The 15,952-nt window shown below is 38.2% G+C and overlaps 1 protein-coding gene across 2 annotated transcripts; it reads left to right on the plus strand.

The window, feature by feature from the left end:
• Positions 1-5,491: 5,491 nt before the first annotated feature.
• On the plus strand, positions 5,492-15,513 carry LOC128869212 (uncharacterized). 2 transcript variants are annotated; one of them, XM_054111743.1, is made up of 3 exons: positions 5,492-8,372; positions 8,630-10,017; positions 10,103-15,513. In XM_054111743.1, the coding sequence occupies exon 3, from the start codon at positions 11,212-11,214 to the stop codon at positions 14,767-14,769; it is 3,558 nt and encodes a 1,185-aa protein (XP_053967718.1). In that variant the 5' UTR covers positions 5,492-8,372; positions 8,630-10,017; positions 10,103-11,211; the 3' UTR covers positions 14,770-15,513. The 2 variants fall into 2 exon arrangements, with proteins under 2 accessions (XP_053967718.1, XP_053967717.1); XM_054111742.1 differs by having other exon boundaries at positions 5,492-10,017.
• The last annotated feature ends 439 nt before the right edge of the window (positions 15,514-15,952 follow it).

The following is a 15,952-nucleotide window of genomic DNA, read 5'->3' on the forward strand; positions in this document are numbered from 1 at the left end:
TGCTTTCTCCTTTTGTGAAACTTTTGGAGGCATATGCTATTGGTAAATGTTTTCCTTCATATTCCTGAGTAAGTACTGCACCACACGCGTATTTGCTTGCGTCTGTTGTTAAGCAAAATGGTTTTTTAAAGTCGGGATATTGTAACAATGTAGGACTCATTAATGCCCTTTTGAGGTACACAAATGCATCATTGCATTCTTTTGTCCATTCGAAAGCAACTTCCTTTTTTGATAACCTTGTTAGGTGTCTTGAATATTCAGCGAAGTTTTTAATAAACCTGCGGTAGTAGTTGCAAAAGGCGACGAACCTTTTTGCACTATCTCCGTCTGTGGGTGTAGGATAATTTTTTATTACCGAGTACTTATAGTCGTCTGGAAGTATCCCCTTGTTTGTACATTTATGCCCGAGGTAGGTTACTTCATGCATAAAAAATGAACATTTTTCAGGGTGTAATTTTAGATTATGTGTTCTACATAAATCGAAAACATTTTTCAAGTTTGAAAGCATATGTTTTTCAGAGCAACCAAGGACTACTAAGTCATCCATATATAAGAAAGCTTGCTCTGGTTTTAAACCACTGAAAGCAATTGTCATCATTCTTTGGAATGAATTAGGTGATACCTTTAAGCCATATGGTAGTCTAGTAAATCTGTATGAACCGTTGTTGATTGAAAAAGATGTGAAATTTCTTGAATTTTTATCAAGTTCTATTTGATGAAATCCAGTCATTAGATCGAGATATGAAAAATACTTTGCCCTTCCGAGTTGGTCTAAAATGTCATCTATTCTCGGTAACGGGAATTTATCTGCAATTAATTTTTTGTTGATTTGTCTGTAGTCGATTACTAATCTCCATCTTTTTTCAACTGAGTTCGGTAGAGACTTTTTTGGTACCAATAGTATTGGACTATTGTATTCTGAAAATGATGGTTCGACTATTTTGTCTTCTATAAGTTTGTTTACTTGTCTCTCAATTTCATCCTTATGTGTGTGGGGTATACGGTAGTTCTTTATGTATACCGGCTGTTTGTCTATAACCATTAACTTTTGCTTATAAAAATTATTTGTTGTTATTGTTTCTGTTTCTAACCCAAATATGTCACTGTATTCGGAACATAGGTTTGTCAATTGTTTTTCATATGTTTTAGGAAAATTTTTTCTCAATTTGTTGATAATATCCGTTTTTCTTTGTGCATTACCTGTGTCATTGTTTATTATGTCGTAATCAGAAACATTTTCAGTTAAAATGTTGCTTTGCTTTAAAGATACTGTATTATAATTTGTATTTTAAATGCGGATATAGGCGTTTTCAGATTTTACCAAGGTATTGGCTATAAATATTCCAGGGTGTGGTTCTTGATTTGGAATCAGTGCTTCATCCAAGGTATTAGGTAAGTTTATTTTTCGTATGACTTCTGACCTTTCGGGAATAGTTATTTCGTCGTTACATGTTGTTGTTATTGGTATTTCTATAATTTATGTTAAATTGTCTGGTCTCAGAATTAGAGCATCGTAATTTTGAGTAAAGTCTAATACACAATTGAATTTTTTCATGAAATCCATGCCTATTATAACATCACATGGGATTGGAAAGTTATCTGGGATAACGTGAAATTTATGTGGAATTAAAAAGTTCGTATATTTTAAATCAAAAAATATTGTACCAATAGAACTGATTTTGCCTTGCCCTATACCGCTTAATGCTGTAATGTGTTTTGTGTTTATTTTTTGAAAAGTGGATTTATTGAATTTTAAGAGTGATATATCTGCACCAGTATCTACAAGTAGTGTAATGTTTGTATTTAAATCTGCTATTTTAAGTTGTACAAAAACGCTAAAGTTAAGGTTAAGCGTATGTATCTTAGAGGAGTAGATTAGTTTTCCGAGTTGTTTTCGTCCGATTGGGCAACTCGTACATTGTGTGTCATGTTCCGGTTGAAATTTGGTCTGCCTTGTCGGTAACGATTTCTATTTTGATTATTATTTCCTAAATTATCAAAATTTGAACGATTTTGATTTCTGGGGAAGTTGTTTCTTCTTTGGAACCTTCCATTTCTTGCAAATTGTCCATTGAATGGTCGTTGACCAAAATGTAGTATTGTGTTCTGTTGTCTGTAGCTTCAGTACAGCTACCAATGAATTTGCTTATCGCATCGTTCATATTTGTAAAATGGCCAGCTTCCATTATTAATTTGACCTTTTCAATGCTGCAGTTTTTGGTCAATGCTTTTACTGCAGTTTGTGTCGAGTATCTGCTTGCAAGTTCTGCCGACAACCCATCTGTGATATAGGCACTTTCTAAGGTTTTTGTAAGAGCTTCTATCTCATTACAATAACTATTAGCTGGTTTGTTGTTTTGTCTGATACTCATTATTTTTGCAGCTAATACTTCTACCGATTCTCCTTTAACCGACCTGTTAAGTTTTGTAATTATTTCAGAAATTGTTGTTTCTGTGTCAATGCGATTTCTGGCATTCCCTTTTAATTTTGTTTTTATGAGTGAAACAGCAACAGTTTCGTGCTCACCCTTGATCACTTCAACTAATTTTAAGGAATCTAAGAATGACCGTAAATTTTCCGGTTTACCATCAAATTCAACCACTAGCTTTGCAGCCGTGCTGAGAAACTCCACAACTGTTTGTGTCATTTCGCCTTCTTCTTCTGATTCTATTTCTGAATTAGTAATTGGACAATCTGTTTCCTCAGAAACTGCTTCAAGCTTTGTTACTAGATTAGCTGGTAGGTTTTCAATAATATTTATTGAAATTTTCTCATTAATCGAATGAGATACTTCTTGTTGAATGTTGTATTTGGCTAATACTTTTACTAATTGATCTCGTAGTTGCCAAAATATGTCAAGAGCTTCTTTTTGATGATCCTTTGTAAGTCGCTCGAAATTTATATGCGTTAAATTTCTAATTGATTCTAATGCTAACACTAAATTTTCTAAATGTTTTTTAACTGTTTCCTGTTTTATTTGTATATTTTTATTAATGCATTTAAACGATTTTTTAAAATTTTCTTTTTCTATAAGTAAAGTTTTATGAATTTCGGACCATTTGTTCATTATATTTTGTCTAACTCATTAGATCTACTCATATACTTTTTCTTCAATTTTTTATTATGCATAGCATATAATTTTAATGCTAATTAAAAATTACCGTGATTATAATTAAGCAAATTTCGATTAAATTTAAGCCAGTATTAACGACTACTTCGTTTACTACATTGGCATTGGGTTTATCAACTTTCGATAAAGTTTTTCCCATTACTGAAAAATTAGATATTGGGGACCTTATACCGTAAATCAAATAATTTATAATGTAAGGATATATAATTTATAATGTAATCAAATAATTTATAAATTTTGTTTTACATTGAATTTTTTTTTTTTTTAAACGACAATGTGTGCATAAACATTTTGAATAAAATTTTTTTTTTTTTATTAGATGAAAATTTAAAAATTTTTTTTTTTTGGTTGTTTTTGCGAGCGGTTAACGCTTGTCAGCCTATACTGTCTGCGTGAAGCACGCACAGTTTTTTGTTTTTCTGCGAGCGGTTAACGCTTGTCAGCCTATATTGTCTGCGTGAAGCACGCACAGTTTTTTGTTTTTCTGTATTTATTTAATCTGCTTACGCTGTTGCTGCAGGAATTCCAATTTTGAGATGCGTTCCCAAATGGAGCAAGCCTTGTTCCAAGGTGGTGGTGGCTGAGTGTTGACTTCTCGTAATAGATATCCAATCTCTCGTTTAATGCGCTGGGTATAGCCGCCTCTGCGCTTTGGCTTCTTTACGATTGGGATGACTATTTCGGCTGGTTTCCTTATTAGTTTATTTCTTCTCCTATACTCCTCAATGGAGATAGCTTTCGGCCCTTCTGTGGTCATCTATCTTCTGGTCTATTGGCCAGACCAGGAACTTCTACGCAACTGGCAGATCTTATCGGCTGATCAATACCAGGACTTTGGAATTAGCATTGCGCTTTCCGCCACTTGTGCAAAAAAATCTTAGCACCAAGCTGGCAGGATCGCCATGTAATGAAATAATTTATAAATAATTCTTTTTCATTTATTTTATTTTTACTTCAAGCTGGGCATCCAGCTTGTAAAGCAATTGTTTTATTTCTGATTTCTTACATACTACGTACAAGCGTTTTTATAGGAATTTTAGTCAATGCAAACCAATAATAATTTTTCGGTGTTTACTTATGTAAAATGATTCTAGCATTCACGCGCCGCACATAAAAGAATTACGTTAGCTATGTTTGCATTTAGTTTCAAGTGTAATGAACCTTTTAAAGAAATATGATATTATTTAAACGGCACAACAAAGTGAATGCATAAGTGGACAATAAATTATTTTAAAACCAAAACAAAACAATAAATGTTTTTGAATATTAATGTTAAGGAATATCCGACTTATAATCATACTACAATATAAACTGGACATTTTTAAGGAAGGAATTCTAAATATCGCATACGCAATACACTGGGCAAAAGCCAATATAATCAACTCATATAATAGGACTATCAATAAGTTCGTGCGGTTTTTTTTCGAAATTTGAAACTTTATTGACGTAAAATGGTTACAAATTTAATATTCAAAATATTGTCCATCGCTTACTACTACTTTTCCCCATCTTTCTGGCAATTCACGGATTCCCTTTGTGAAAAATTCGGTCGGTTTTGCCGCAATCCACGAATCGATCCATTTTTTGACTTCATCGTAATTACGGAAGTGCTGGTCAGCCAGGCCATGTTGCATCGATCGGAAGAGATAGTAATCGGATGGCGCAAGGTCTGGACTATACGGCGGGTGGGGTAGGACATCCCATTTGAGCGTTTCTAAGTATGTTTTGACCACTTGTGCAACATGTGGCCGAGCATTGTCATGTTGCAAAATAACTTTGTCGTGTCTATCGGCGTATTGCGGCCGTTTTTCTCGCAGTGCTCGGCTCAAACGCATCAATTGTCGTCGGTAGACATCCCCCGTAATCGTTTCATTCGGTTTCAGTAGCTCATAATACACAACACCCAGCTGGTCCCACCAGATACACAGCATAACCTTCAGGCCATGAATATTCTGCGCCGACGTCGATGTTGAAGCATGGCCAGGGTATCCATACGTTGCCCGACGTTTTGGATTGTCGTAATGGACCCACTTTTCATCGCCAGTCACAAATCGATGCAAAAAACCCTTTCTTTTGTGCCGTTGAAGCAGTTGTTCGCATGCCATAAAACGGCGTTCAACGTCTCTTGGCTTCAATTCATACGGCACCCAATGGCCTACCTTTCGGATCATTCCCATGGCTTTTAAACGTTTGGAAATGGTTGATTGATCAACTCCCAAAGTTTTTGCAACCTCTTCTTGCGTTTGAGCCGGATCTTGATCGAGCAATTCCTCCAATTCGGTATCCATGAACTTTGGCGGCGCACCCTCGCGTTCTTCGTCTTCCAAGCCAAAATCACCACTTTTAAAGCGTGCAAACCACTTCTGGCACGTTCGCTCAGATAGAGCATGCTCACCATAAACTTCCACCAAGATACGATGACTTTCGGCTGCTTTTTTCTTCATATTAAAATAATGAAGAAGAATTCCCCGCAAAAACACATTATTTGGCACGAAATTCGACATTTTCAAGTGTGGTAAAAATATTGTTGTTTACGCTTCAAATAAAAAACTTATACTGACGTTTGTGCCTTACGACAGTAGCTCTCCAATGAATGTTTGGAAATGTGGATCGATGGAATAATAATCAAGTTACGCCATCTGTTGTAAAACCGCACGAACTTATTGATAGTCCTATTATAATGTCAAGTGAAGAAATAGATAATGCCAAATAAATATTTGATAAAGATAATATTCCATTTATAAACATAGATGAAGCTCTTGAATTTTCAGAAATTAAAATAGCAACCAATGGCAAAACAATAATCTACATAATAAGTTTACCCACAGTAGAATCCGAAATTTGTAAAACAATAGACATTAGAGGCGTTAAGAAAAATAATAAAATCAATCAAATTAATTTTAAATAAATCCTTAATTTCGGAAACAATCTTTACGGAATATTAGGAAATTGTAAACAGTGCAACTCACTCCAAATATGTTCAAAAACAAAGTATTAGACTTAAGTAACAAATAAGAAATCTGTTAAGTAGCCGGTTGCCAAATTGCACAGTGACCAACAGCGAAATTATTCCAGAATTCGAGGAACTATCACCAGGCATCATGTTCTTAAGCGATTTTAGAGGAGAAATCTTAATTGATGAAGAGCCCACATCCGTTAACGGTACATTCATAATTCACTACAGTTACAATCAACAAGACAAATTTTTCCAACGCAGAAAGATCATCACACAAGCCCCAACCCGCTATACTTCAGATATTTTCAGAAACAAGCGAAGACACCTTATCATTACAAATGCTAAAGCAGCCAAACCTCAATAACACAAAACAAATAATTTCCACAAAATCAATCAACTACTTTAATTACGCCACCAACATCAGCCTAGTGATAGTACTAATAGTCATCATCCTACTCCTAGAAAGTCAAGGTTAACACTCGAGAAGGCCAAACAGAATCGATCTATTGAGTTGACAGAGACAGCGGTAGAGTGCCTCAATCAAATTTTCAATTAAACCTCAAACGCGGACGTTCGAACTTAAAAGGCTGCTTGTTAGCATAACACAGTATACTAATCTACACGCTAACCAAACAAACAAAATTGCTGACATTGCAGCGCGTGCAGAGCTAAGCATCAAATATCATACTATTGATCGCGCATTTGCAAAAACTGCTGACGATACGTCTGGCCATAAGACACCCTTACGCAAAGCAAACGTATTGCACCTAATGCTGAAAACAGTGAACACCGTAAACGCAATCCCGACTCAGCTGTTCCGTTAAAACTAATGAGAACCCCATGTAAATGAAAAGTTCCTTCCTTCCGGTAAAAAAGTCAAATAACACTGTGGAACAAATTCAAGTTAGCAAAAATTAGGTCCATTCTGAGAGTGGCGGCTGAAAATAGAGGCGAAATTAGAAGACCCGTATCGCGCCGTTTTTTTATGTTAGTTCGAATTTTTTTTTAATCGGCCTTCGAAGTTTACAGTCAAATGCCGATTTTCAGTATATTGTTTCATAAGTACCACAAAAATTTTCGAAATAAATTTTTTCAAAAATTATAATTGTTGCACAGGTCTCTAGCAATAATTTGGCTTTTACAGATTGAAAAAATATCAATTAGTCGACGAGTTATAGCCAAAAAACCATATAAACAATTTTGCTCCGATTTCGAACTTCGAAGGCCGATTAAAAAAAAAATTCGAACTAACATAAAAAAACGGCGCGATACGGGTCTTCTAATTTCGCCTCTATTTTCACCCGCCACTCTCAGAATGGACCTAATTTTTGCTAACCTGAATTTGTTGCACAGTGTAACCGCAACAAGAAAAATAGCTTCTTTTCATAGTTTATTTTGTTTATTTTTACTAAAAATTCATTTTCCGAACATGAAACTGAATGTAAAAAAGTCAAATAACACTGTGGAACAAATTCAGGTTAGCAAAAATTAGGTCCATTCTGAGAGTGGCGGGTGAAAATAGAGGCGAAATTAGAAGACCCGTATCGCGCCGTTTTTTTATGTTAGTTCGAATTTTTTTTTAATCGGCCTTCGAAGTTTGCAGTCAAATGCCGATTTTCAGTATATTGTTTCATGAGTACCACAAAAATTTTCGAAATCAATTTTTTCAAAAATTGTAACTGTTGCACAGGTCTCTAGCAATAATTTGGCTTTTACAGATTGAAAAAATATCAATTAGTCGACGAGTTATAGCCAAAAAACCATATAAACAATTTTGCTCCGATTTCGAACTTCGAAGGCCGATTAAAAAAAAAATCGAACTAACATAAAAAAACGGCGCGATACGGGTCTTCTAATTTCGCCTCTATTTTCACCCGCCACTCTCAGAATGGACCTAATTTTTGCTAACCTGAATTTGTTGCACAGTGTAATTTTAATTATGGATAAATGAACTATTTGCATTTGTTGGTTTTTAGCATTGGTTTATTAAACAATGAAAAATTTTAACTGATAACGTGGATGTGTGAAAAAGTGTGTAAGCAAAAATATCAATGGCAACATTGTGTAGATACAACACAAATACACACACAAACCGATGTATTGTGTAAATATGTAATTAAAAGAACGCAGTTGTTCTCGGGGGTGAGTTTTTGTGCACGGTAAGGGACTGCGGTAAGGGATTCCGTGTTCACTGTTTTCAGCATAACTCCGCCCGTGGGAACGGCGAAAGCAGCAGAGTATCGAGTAGGGTAGAAATAATTATAAACTTCAGTTTGTTGAAAAAGGTAACTCAAAAAAAGGGGATAGTTCCCCAAAAAATAGTAAATAGTTTAACTTGTACACTTATTTATATATGATATACATACATATATTGTATATCAAAATTTCAACTTGCACATATCCAAATAACTTAGAGCTATTGTATTTTATTTTTATATTTGTATTTTTTTCTTATATTTATTTATTTTTATTTCTTTCAACTTCTAATATTCTATCCGGTGACCGACATGTAACTCTACAAATTCGAAAACTTACCTTCTAGCTTCTGCTATCATGTATGAGCAGGCAGTGCGATTCCAACTTTAAAGTGATACCGTTAAATCTATGAAAAAACCCTGTGCTTTTTTGTTGGTATCAACTCACCGCACCTTATTGATCGTCGGTAAATCGGTAGCATAAATCTCTGTTAAACAAGTCTGAACGTCTTTATCCCTCAATGGCTATATAATGAGTGGAAGAAATGGAATTTGCTATAAACACCTGTTATATTACATATTGATAAAAAGCATGCATACCAACAGTTGGCGAATTGTCCAAAGCTTTTGAATTTGTTCGTCAAACATAATTGCTTGTCTAAATTAGCACACGAAAGGATAAGCGCAATGTTGGGAGCTGGAAGCGAATACTTTTTGCTGCAACATGCAATTGCGGCTACAAACCGGCAATGTGTCTGCTAGTGAATACATTAGATCGTTTGTTACACGGATTTCAAATTTAATACTAATTCAAATATCGAGTAAAAGCAGGTGTGAGTAATTAATAATTTGAATTGGGTTAAATAATCATAGGATTAGATATCAGATTTAGAGGAGATCATACAGACCTACATATGTATGTGTATCGATACCGTACAGAGCACAGCAGAATCCAAATGGCATTCCATGAAAGGCAGTTTCATCAGATAAAACAAACCACTTTGGCTTAAATAATTAATTTTTCAATAAATTTTGTAACGATCTTATTACCTAAATACTGATTCGAAAAATCAAGTTTTTATATATCTATTAAAAATCGTCCATCATCATCCATTCGGAAAAAAATTGTTATAAATGTATTTAGCAACGAAGGTTATTAAGTCGAATATTTTTTTGTCGTCGTTTTGCATGCGATGCTCATACAGCGCCGCGTATTCCAACGTTTTCGCCTATTTCAGCGTTAAAATCCAGACATTTCAACAACAAACTGGAAGCTTCTCCATGCAGGGACACCATATGAGAAAAACGAACCCTATCTTATCCTCCAGATAAACAAAGAGGCAGAAAACAAACTATAGCCACGGGAAGATATAAAAAAACGGAACCCGATGGATAGGAATGACAACACGCTGGAAGCTGGTGAAGTAGAGCGCGATCTTAGCCTGGATTCCGTGACAGAAGTGACACTGGCACCACAGCTTAAGAGTGACAAGCCCAACGTGATAGATACCACCGAAGACAGAGTGACGGCGACAGCCCGCCGAACCCGTGGAAAAAGTCTCTGACACCGACGGAAGCGAGAATCCTTCAAATCAACCTCTATCAGAGCAAACCAACTACAGCTGAGCTCTTCATAACCTAGGAGAAGCGCGACTACGACGTGGTTGTAATCCAGGAATCTTGGATAACCTCTGGTAACAAGGTTGTTGGACTGCAGTCTAAAAAGAACTACAAGGTATGCTACACTACAACGGTAAGGAAGACGAGACCTCCGTCCTTGTGAAGAAAAGTGCTAATTGGTATTTGTTTTCTGCTTACAGCACAGATGACCAAACCGTGGTTTCTATCGAAGGTGAAGAAAAGGCGTCTAAACTCTTTGCCTCAAATTATATGGCTCACGACGTAGAGGCACCACCACCAGAGCTGAAAAAAGTGTTATAAGAGAGAATGAGAGGAGGTCTGGAGATGGTGGTAGGGGGCGACGCAAACTCACCATCTTCAGTGGGGCAGCACAGACACGGTGGAACGGGGCCGTTGGCAAGCTTTTGCAGAAAGGAAGCTCTGTACTAATACAGAGGCTGGAAGATATTTTAAACTGTCTGAGGCTAAATTACGTCCCTACAGACTGGAGATCAGCTAAGGTTGTTTTTATGCCTAACCCGGTGTTCGGAGCAGCAGCTAATCCCGTTCCACAACCTACAAACTAACTTTTAACTATAGCCAATATTTATAATTTCGGCCATAAGCTGGTTACCTTAAAATGTTATGTTAGCTGGTCACCTTAAAATGTCATGTTATATTATTTATCAGTTTTTATACATTCCTTACAATATTCCTTTTCGCTTAACGGCATACAAAAATACAAAGTATACGCAGGCATTTACTTAGCATAAGATATGTATACATAACATTACTTCTCCTTTCGCTTGTCTAATGCAGTTACATATGCACATATATATATACGTGCAAATATTCGCGAATTAGCATTAGCAGTTGAACTTTTTGTAAACACGGCCACGCATTAAATCAAAATATAAATTATAACGTGTTAAAAAACCTAGTTTTTATTTCGCAATATAGCTACCAAAAAATATCGGAAGCTCAACATTTGGTGACCCCGACGTGATCGCCGTGTTTTTTCGCGTTAATTTAATAATTTAAATTAAATAATTTAAAGTTGCATATTTTCCCGTTGCGGTTTCGAGCATTATTTTTGTTGTGTACTTAGTGCGGAGTACATAAGACAGTAAATAGGACCTGTAAAATAGTGCAATAAACTTATTAACCGGTGGCGAAATTTATTAAAACAGTTGTTCCGGCCAGTTAGATACGGTGCATTTATTTTTACCGTATAACATTGTCGTCGAGTATAACGCACCTATTTTTTTTTACGTGTCGCGCAGCGTTATAGTTAACCTATTTGTTCGCCATGCCATTCAGCCCGGCTACTGGTACACCAGCAAGAGACGATATGTGTGATGTTGGTCCAACCAACGGGCCGACTATGGGTCCGCCTATGGGCCGAGTGACATTTCTGAAGATGAAATCGAAAGCTATACTTAATCGCCTTGAAAGTATAGCCACCGACTTGGATCCTGATAATCTGCACAGTAAGGATGAATATGCTCTCAACGCAATACTGGAATTATTGGTGGAGCTGAAATCCAGTTTTTCGGTCACCCACACAAGTTTGGAGGAACTGGACTTCGAGTCGATTACCAGTGACCTACCTGCCAAATTCGATACCACGCTAGTCAATCTCAGAGCCACTCTGCAACGGGAGATCGGGAAGCGCAGTACTTCACAACATTGCTCAACTTTTCGGATGAACACCGCGGACACACAGTCTATAATTGTAAACGCAAATCGTTCGCGTGTGCCACTACTAACGTTGCCCAAATTTAGTGGGGCTTACACGGAGTGGACAAATTTTTACGCAATGTTCACATCTGTAATCGACAAAGACAGTGAACTGACACAAGTGGACAAGCTTCAACATTTGCGGTCTTGCCTTAGTGGTGCTGCCCTGGACACCGTGGGATCACTCGAGATAAACGACACTAACTACAAAATTGCATTAGAACTTTTACAAAAACGATTTGATAATAAACGTCTTATCTTTCAGGCACACATCAGGGGAATATTTGAGTTGGACAAGGTGGATTCGTCCGTACACACGTTGCGGGCATTGACAGACAAGGCAATCGCGCACATGCGCGCTCTACAATCTATCGGCTCAAAAGAACAAATATCCGATAGCATCCTCATTCAGTTGATAGTGCAAAGGTTAGACAAGGTGACTCAAGCTAAATGGGAGGAGAATTCGACAAGCAACGACCTACCCTCTTGGAACCAACTAGCTGGATTTTTAGAAAAACGCTGTCGTACACTCGAAAACGTCGAATATGCATTGCAGACACAAGCTAGCATTCCGGTAAAAGTCATCAAAAGCGTGAGTACAAATCCAAGAAAATCTTTTGTTGCTTCGAATAGCTCAGTAGGTAGTTGCGTATTTTGCGAATCCCCCGAACATGTAATTTACCGTTGTCAACGCTACGTCAATTTGTCGCCAAATCTACGCCAGAAAGAAGCTAAAAGGCTCAACCTATGTCTTAATTGTTTGAAGAAAGGTCATCAGATTCGTGACTGCAAATCGGGACCCTGTCGCAGCTGTCAAGCGAAGCATCATACACTGTTACATTTTGATCGGTTATCCATTTCACCAACTACTCAGTGCCAAGCACCTTGCACTACTTCTGAATCGAATGCTAGGACTGCATCATTATCTAACACGTCCCATGCTCATACTCCTTCTCCTGATGTTGTGCTCCTCGCCACTGCAATTGTTCTAATTGAAAATCGTGCTGGAACCTTCGTACCTTGCCGCGCCCTTCTAGATTCGGGCTCGCAGCTTCACTTCGTTACAACGCGTTTCGCTAACCAGCTACAACTTACTAGAACGAAATCATTGGTCGCAGTCTCCGGCATTGGAGATGCAAGCTTTTCGACTGATGGGTGCTCCGTTGATATAGTTCTGAAGTCGCGGGCTTCAGATTTTCGTACAATTGTCACTGCTGTTGTGGTGAAAACAATTACCGATAGTCAACCAGTCGCTTCAATAAACATCGCTAATTGGAACATACCCTCAAACATTCAACTAGCTGATTCTGGTTTTAACGTGCCCCAGCGTATTGATCTGCTCATCGGAGCAGGACTTTTCTATGAGCTACTTTGCGTAGGACAGATTCAATCAGCACCTGAATTACCATTACTTCAAAAAACTCGCCTTGGCTGGGTTCTGTCTGGCGGTAAGCAACAAGCCCCCAAACTTTCAACATTCGTAGCAAGTCACAGCTCAACTTCAGATATCAGTATTGATGATCGGCTGGATGATTTAGTCCGGCAGTTTTGGGAGATCGATCATGTCGTTGAACCGATTTCTAAAAATTCTAAAGAGGAGCTTGACTGTGAGTTGCATTTCAAGCAAAATTTCATTCGTTTAGCCTCAGGCGCATATTCGGTTCGCCTGCCAACAAAGCTAAATTTAGATTCGTTAGGTGAGTCGTACTCACAAGCTCGACGCCGATTTCAAAACCTAGAAAGAAAACTCGTACGTAATCCTGAGCTCAAGGCAAAATATTGTGCATTCATGAAAGAGTATCGTGACCTCAATCACATGTCGTTAGTTCCAAACTCTGCTATCCATGAGTGCAAATATTTTCTGCCGCATCATTGCGTCATTAAAGACGAAAGTACTACAACAAAATTAAGAGTTGTTTTTGACGGTTCTGCAGCTACAACCTCGGATTTATCACTTAATGATTTACTCATGACTGGACCAACAATTCAGCCCAAACTTTTCAATATTTTAATTCGTTTTCGTACGTTTCCGATTGCACTCACTGGAGACATCTGCAAAATGTATAGATGCGTCCGGATCTACCCACCGGATAGCATGCTCCAGTGTATATTGTGGCGTGATTCTCCTGAAGATGACTTAAATATATATAAATTAGACACTGTAACATATGGAACTAAATCTGCAGCATTCCTAGCGATTCGTTCAATGCACCAACTTGCGTCGGATGAATCCTCAGTTTATCCACTTGGTTCGCAAACCATCATTCGAGACTTTTACGTGGACGACTTGATAAGTGGTGGCGATACTTTGGAAGAAGTAGAAGAAATCAAACGACAAACAACGAATATTCTCGCTCGAGGTAACTTCCAGCTAAGAAAATGGTGTTCCAATAGTCCAGATGTTCTTCGTAATATTCCTGATACTGATAAACAAGACTTGCTTAAGTTTAATGACGGCAGCGACATCACCAAGGCATTGGGTTTGATCTGGAAGCCGTTTGATGACAATCTGCTATTTTCGTTTACGTCGCAACCTGAATTTTGCAAGAACTCCAAGCGATCGGCGTTATCTACGTTAGCTCGTTGTTATGATCCGCTTGGACTCATTGGCCCCACTTTGACCAGAGGAAAAATTCTTTTACAGCGCATGTGGAGGGATAAGCTGGAGTGGGATGAAAGCTTACCGCACTCACTGAACACTGCTTGGTCTACATTTCGCAACGAGTTCGTCGAAGTGCAGCATTTATCATTCCCTCGGCACGTACTGCAGCCTGGAGCCACCGTCGAAATTCATGCATTTTGTGATGCAAGTATCGAAGCGTACGGTGCCTGTATCTACATTCGTTCGATAATGGATGACCGCGCGCAAGTGCATCTACTGTGTTCCAAAGCTCGCGTCGCTCCATTGAAGATACTTACGATACCCAAACTGGAACTCTGCGCTGCTTCCTTGCTTGCGGAATTAGTAAATGGGATATTTAAAATGAAACTTTTCGCCGGCCGCTTTCACTGTTGGTCGGATTCATCGATTGTGCTTTCATGGCTGCGTGAAGAGCCATCTAAATTTAATGTGTTTGTTGCTAACCGGGTAAGCGCGATACAGCAACTTACAGAGGGTATGCAATAGCATTACATTCCTACAGAATTAAACCCTGCTGACATTTTGTCGAAGGGAGCCTCACCAACGACACTTTCACAATCTCCACTTTGGATGCTCGGGCCTTCGTTCTTGCGAGAAGTTGACAACAATTGGCCCCAATTTTGCGCACCTAAAACTAAAATTATAGAACTTTGACAAAGGGTGTTGCTCTTGTCAAATGATCGAACCGACTTAACACTATCCTTTAAGTACATAAATTCGTTTGGCAAGATGCAACGTATTTTTGGATATGTAAACAAGTTTATAACAAGCAGAATCTCACCAAGAACTTCGCAACTCACGTTTGAGGATATTCATCGCGGTACTCAATTGTTGATTCGCATCGTTCAAAGGGCGCAGTTGTGGTCCGAGTATGTGGCTTTGAAAAACAATAAGTTTGTTCACGCCTCAAGCCCCATCGCTTCGCTGTCACCATTTTTAGATGATTTTGGCCTTATTCGTGTAGGTGGCAGACTAAGACATTCAACGCTCAGCTTTGAAGCACGTCATCCATGCATCCTTCCAAGGGATCACCCACTGACATTCGCCATAATAACACATTATCACCGTAAGTACCACCATGCAGGTCCGCAGTCTTTGCTTGCTTCTCTTCGCATGCAGTTTTGGCCCATAGGAGGAAGGAAAACTACTGCGCGAGCCATACGAAGGTGTATCATATGTTGTAGATCAAAACCGCGTCTTCTCGAGCATATCATGGCTGACTTACCTAAAGAGCGCATTCAGACTACACGGGCTTTTATGATAACTGGGGTAGATTATTGTGGCCCATTTTATTAATATATAAGTCTGAAATTCGCAACAAATCTCCACAAAAATGTTACCTGAGTGTCTTCATCTGCTTTTCAACAAAGGCAATTTGGATAGAACTAGTAAAAGATCTTTCTACTGACGCCTTTTTAGGCGCTCTCAAACGCTTCGTCGCTACGCGCGGCATACCCAGCTGCATCTGGTCAGACAACGCCACAAACTTTGTAGGCGCTAGAAACGAGTTAAACGACTTACGAAATTTAGTCCTCAATGAAAATCATCGCAGCGCAGTTATTAACTACTGCATTAGCAATGGATTTGATTGGCGCTTCATACCGCCTCGTTCGCCGCATTTTGGGGGCCTATGGGAGGCAGCGGTTAAAACAGCCAAGCAGCATCTATA

This window comes from Anastrepha ludens, chromosome X, assembly GCF_028408465.1.
Source record: "Anastrepha ludens isolate Willacy chromosome X, idAnaLude1.1, whole genome shotgun sequence".
Lineage (NCBI taxonomy): Eukaryota > Metazoa > Arthropoda > Insecta > Diptera > Tephritidae > Anastrepha > Anastrepha ludens.

Bases quoted from the DNA above. Each gene is read 5' to 3' on its own strand.
- LOC128869212 (XM_054111742.1), top strand. From the start codon at position 11,212: ATGCCATTCAGCCCGGCTACTGGTACACCAGCAAGAGACGATATGTGT.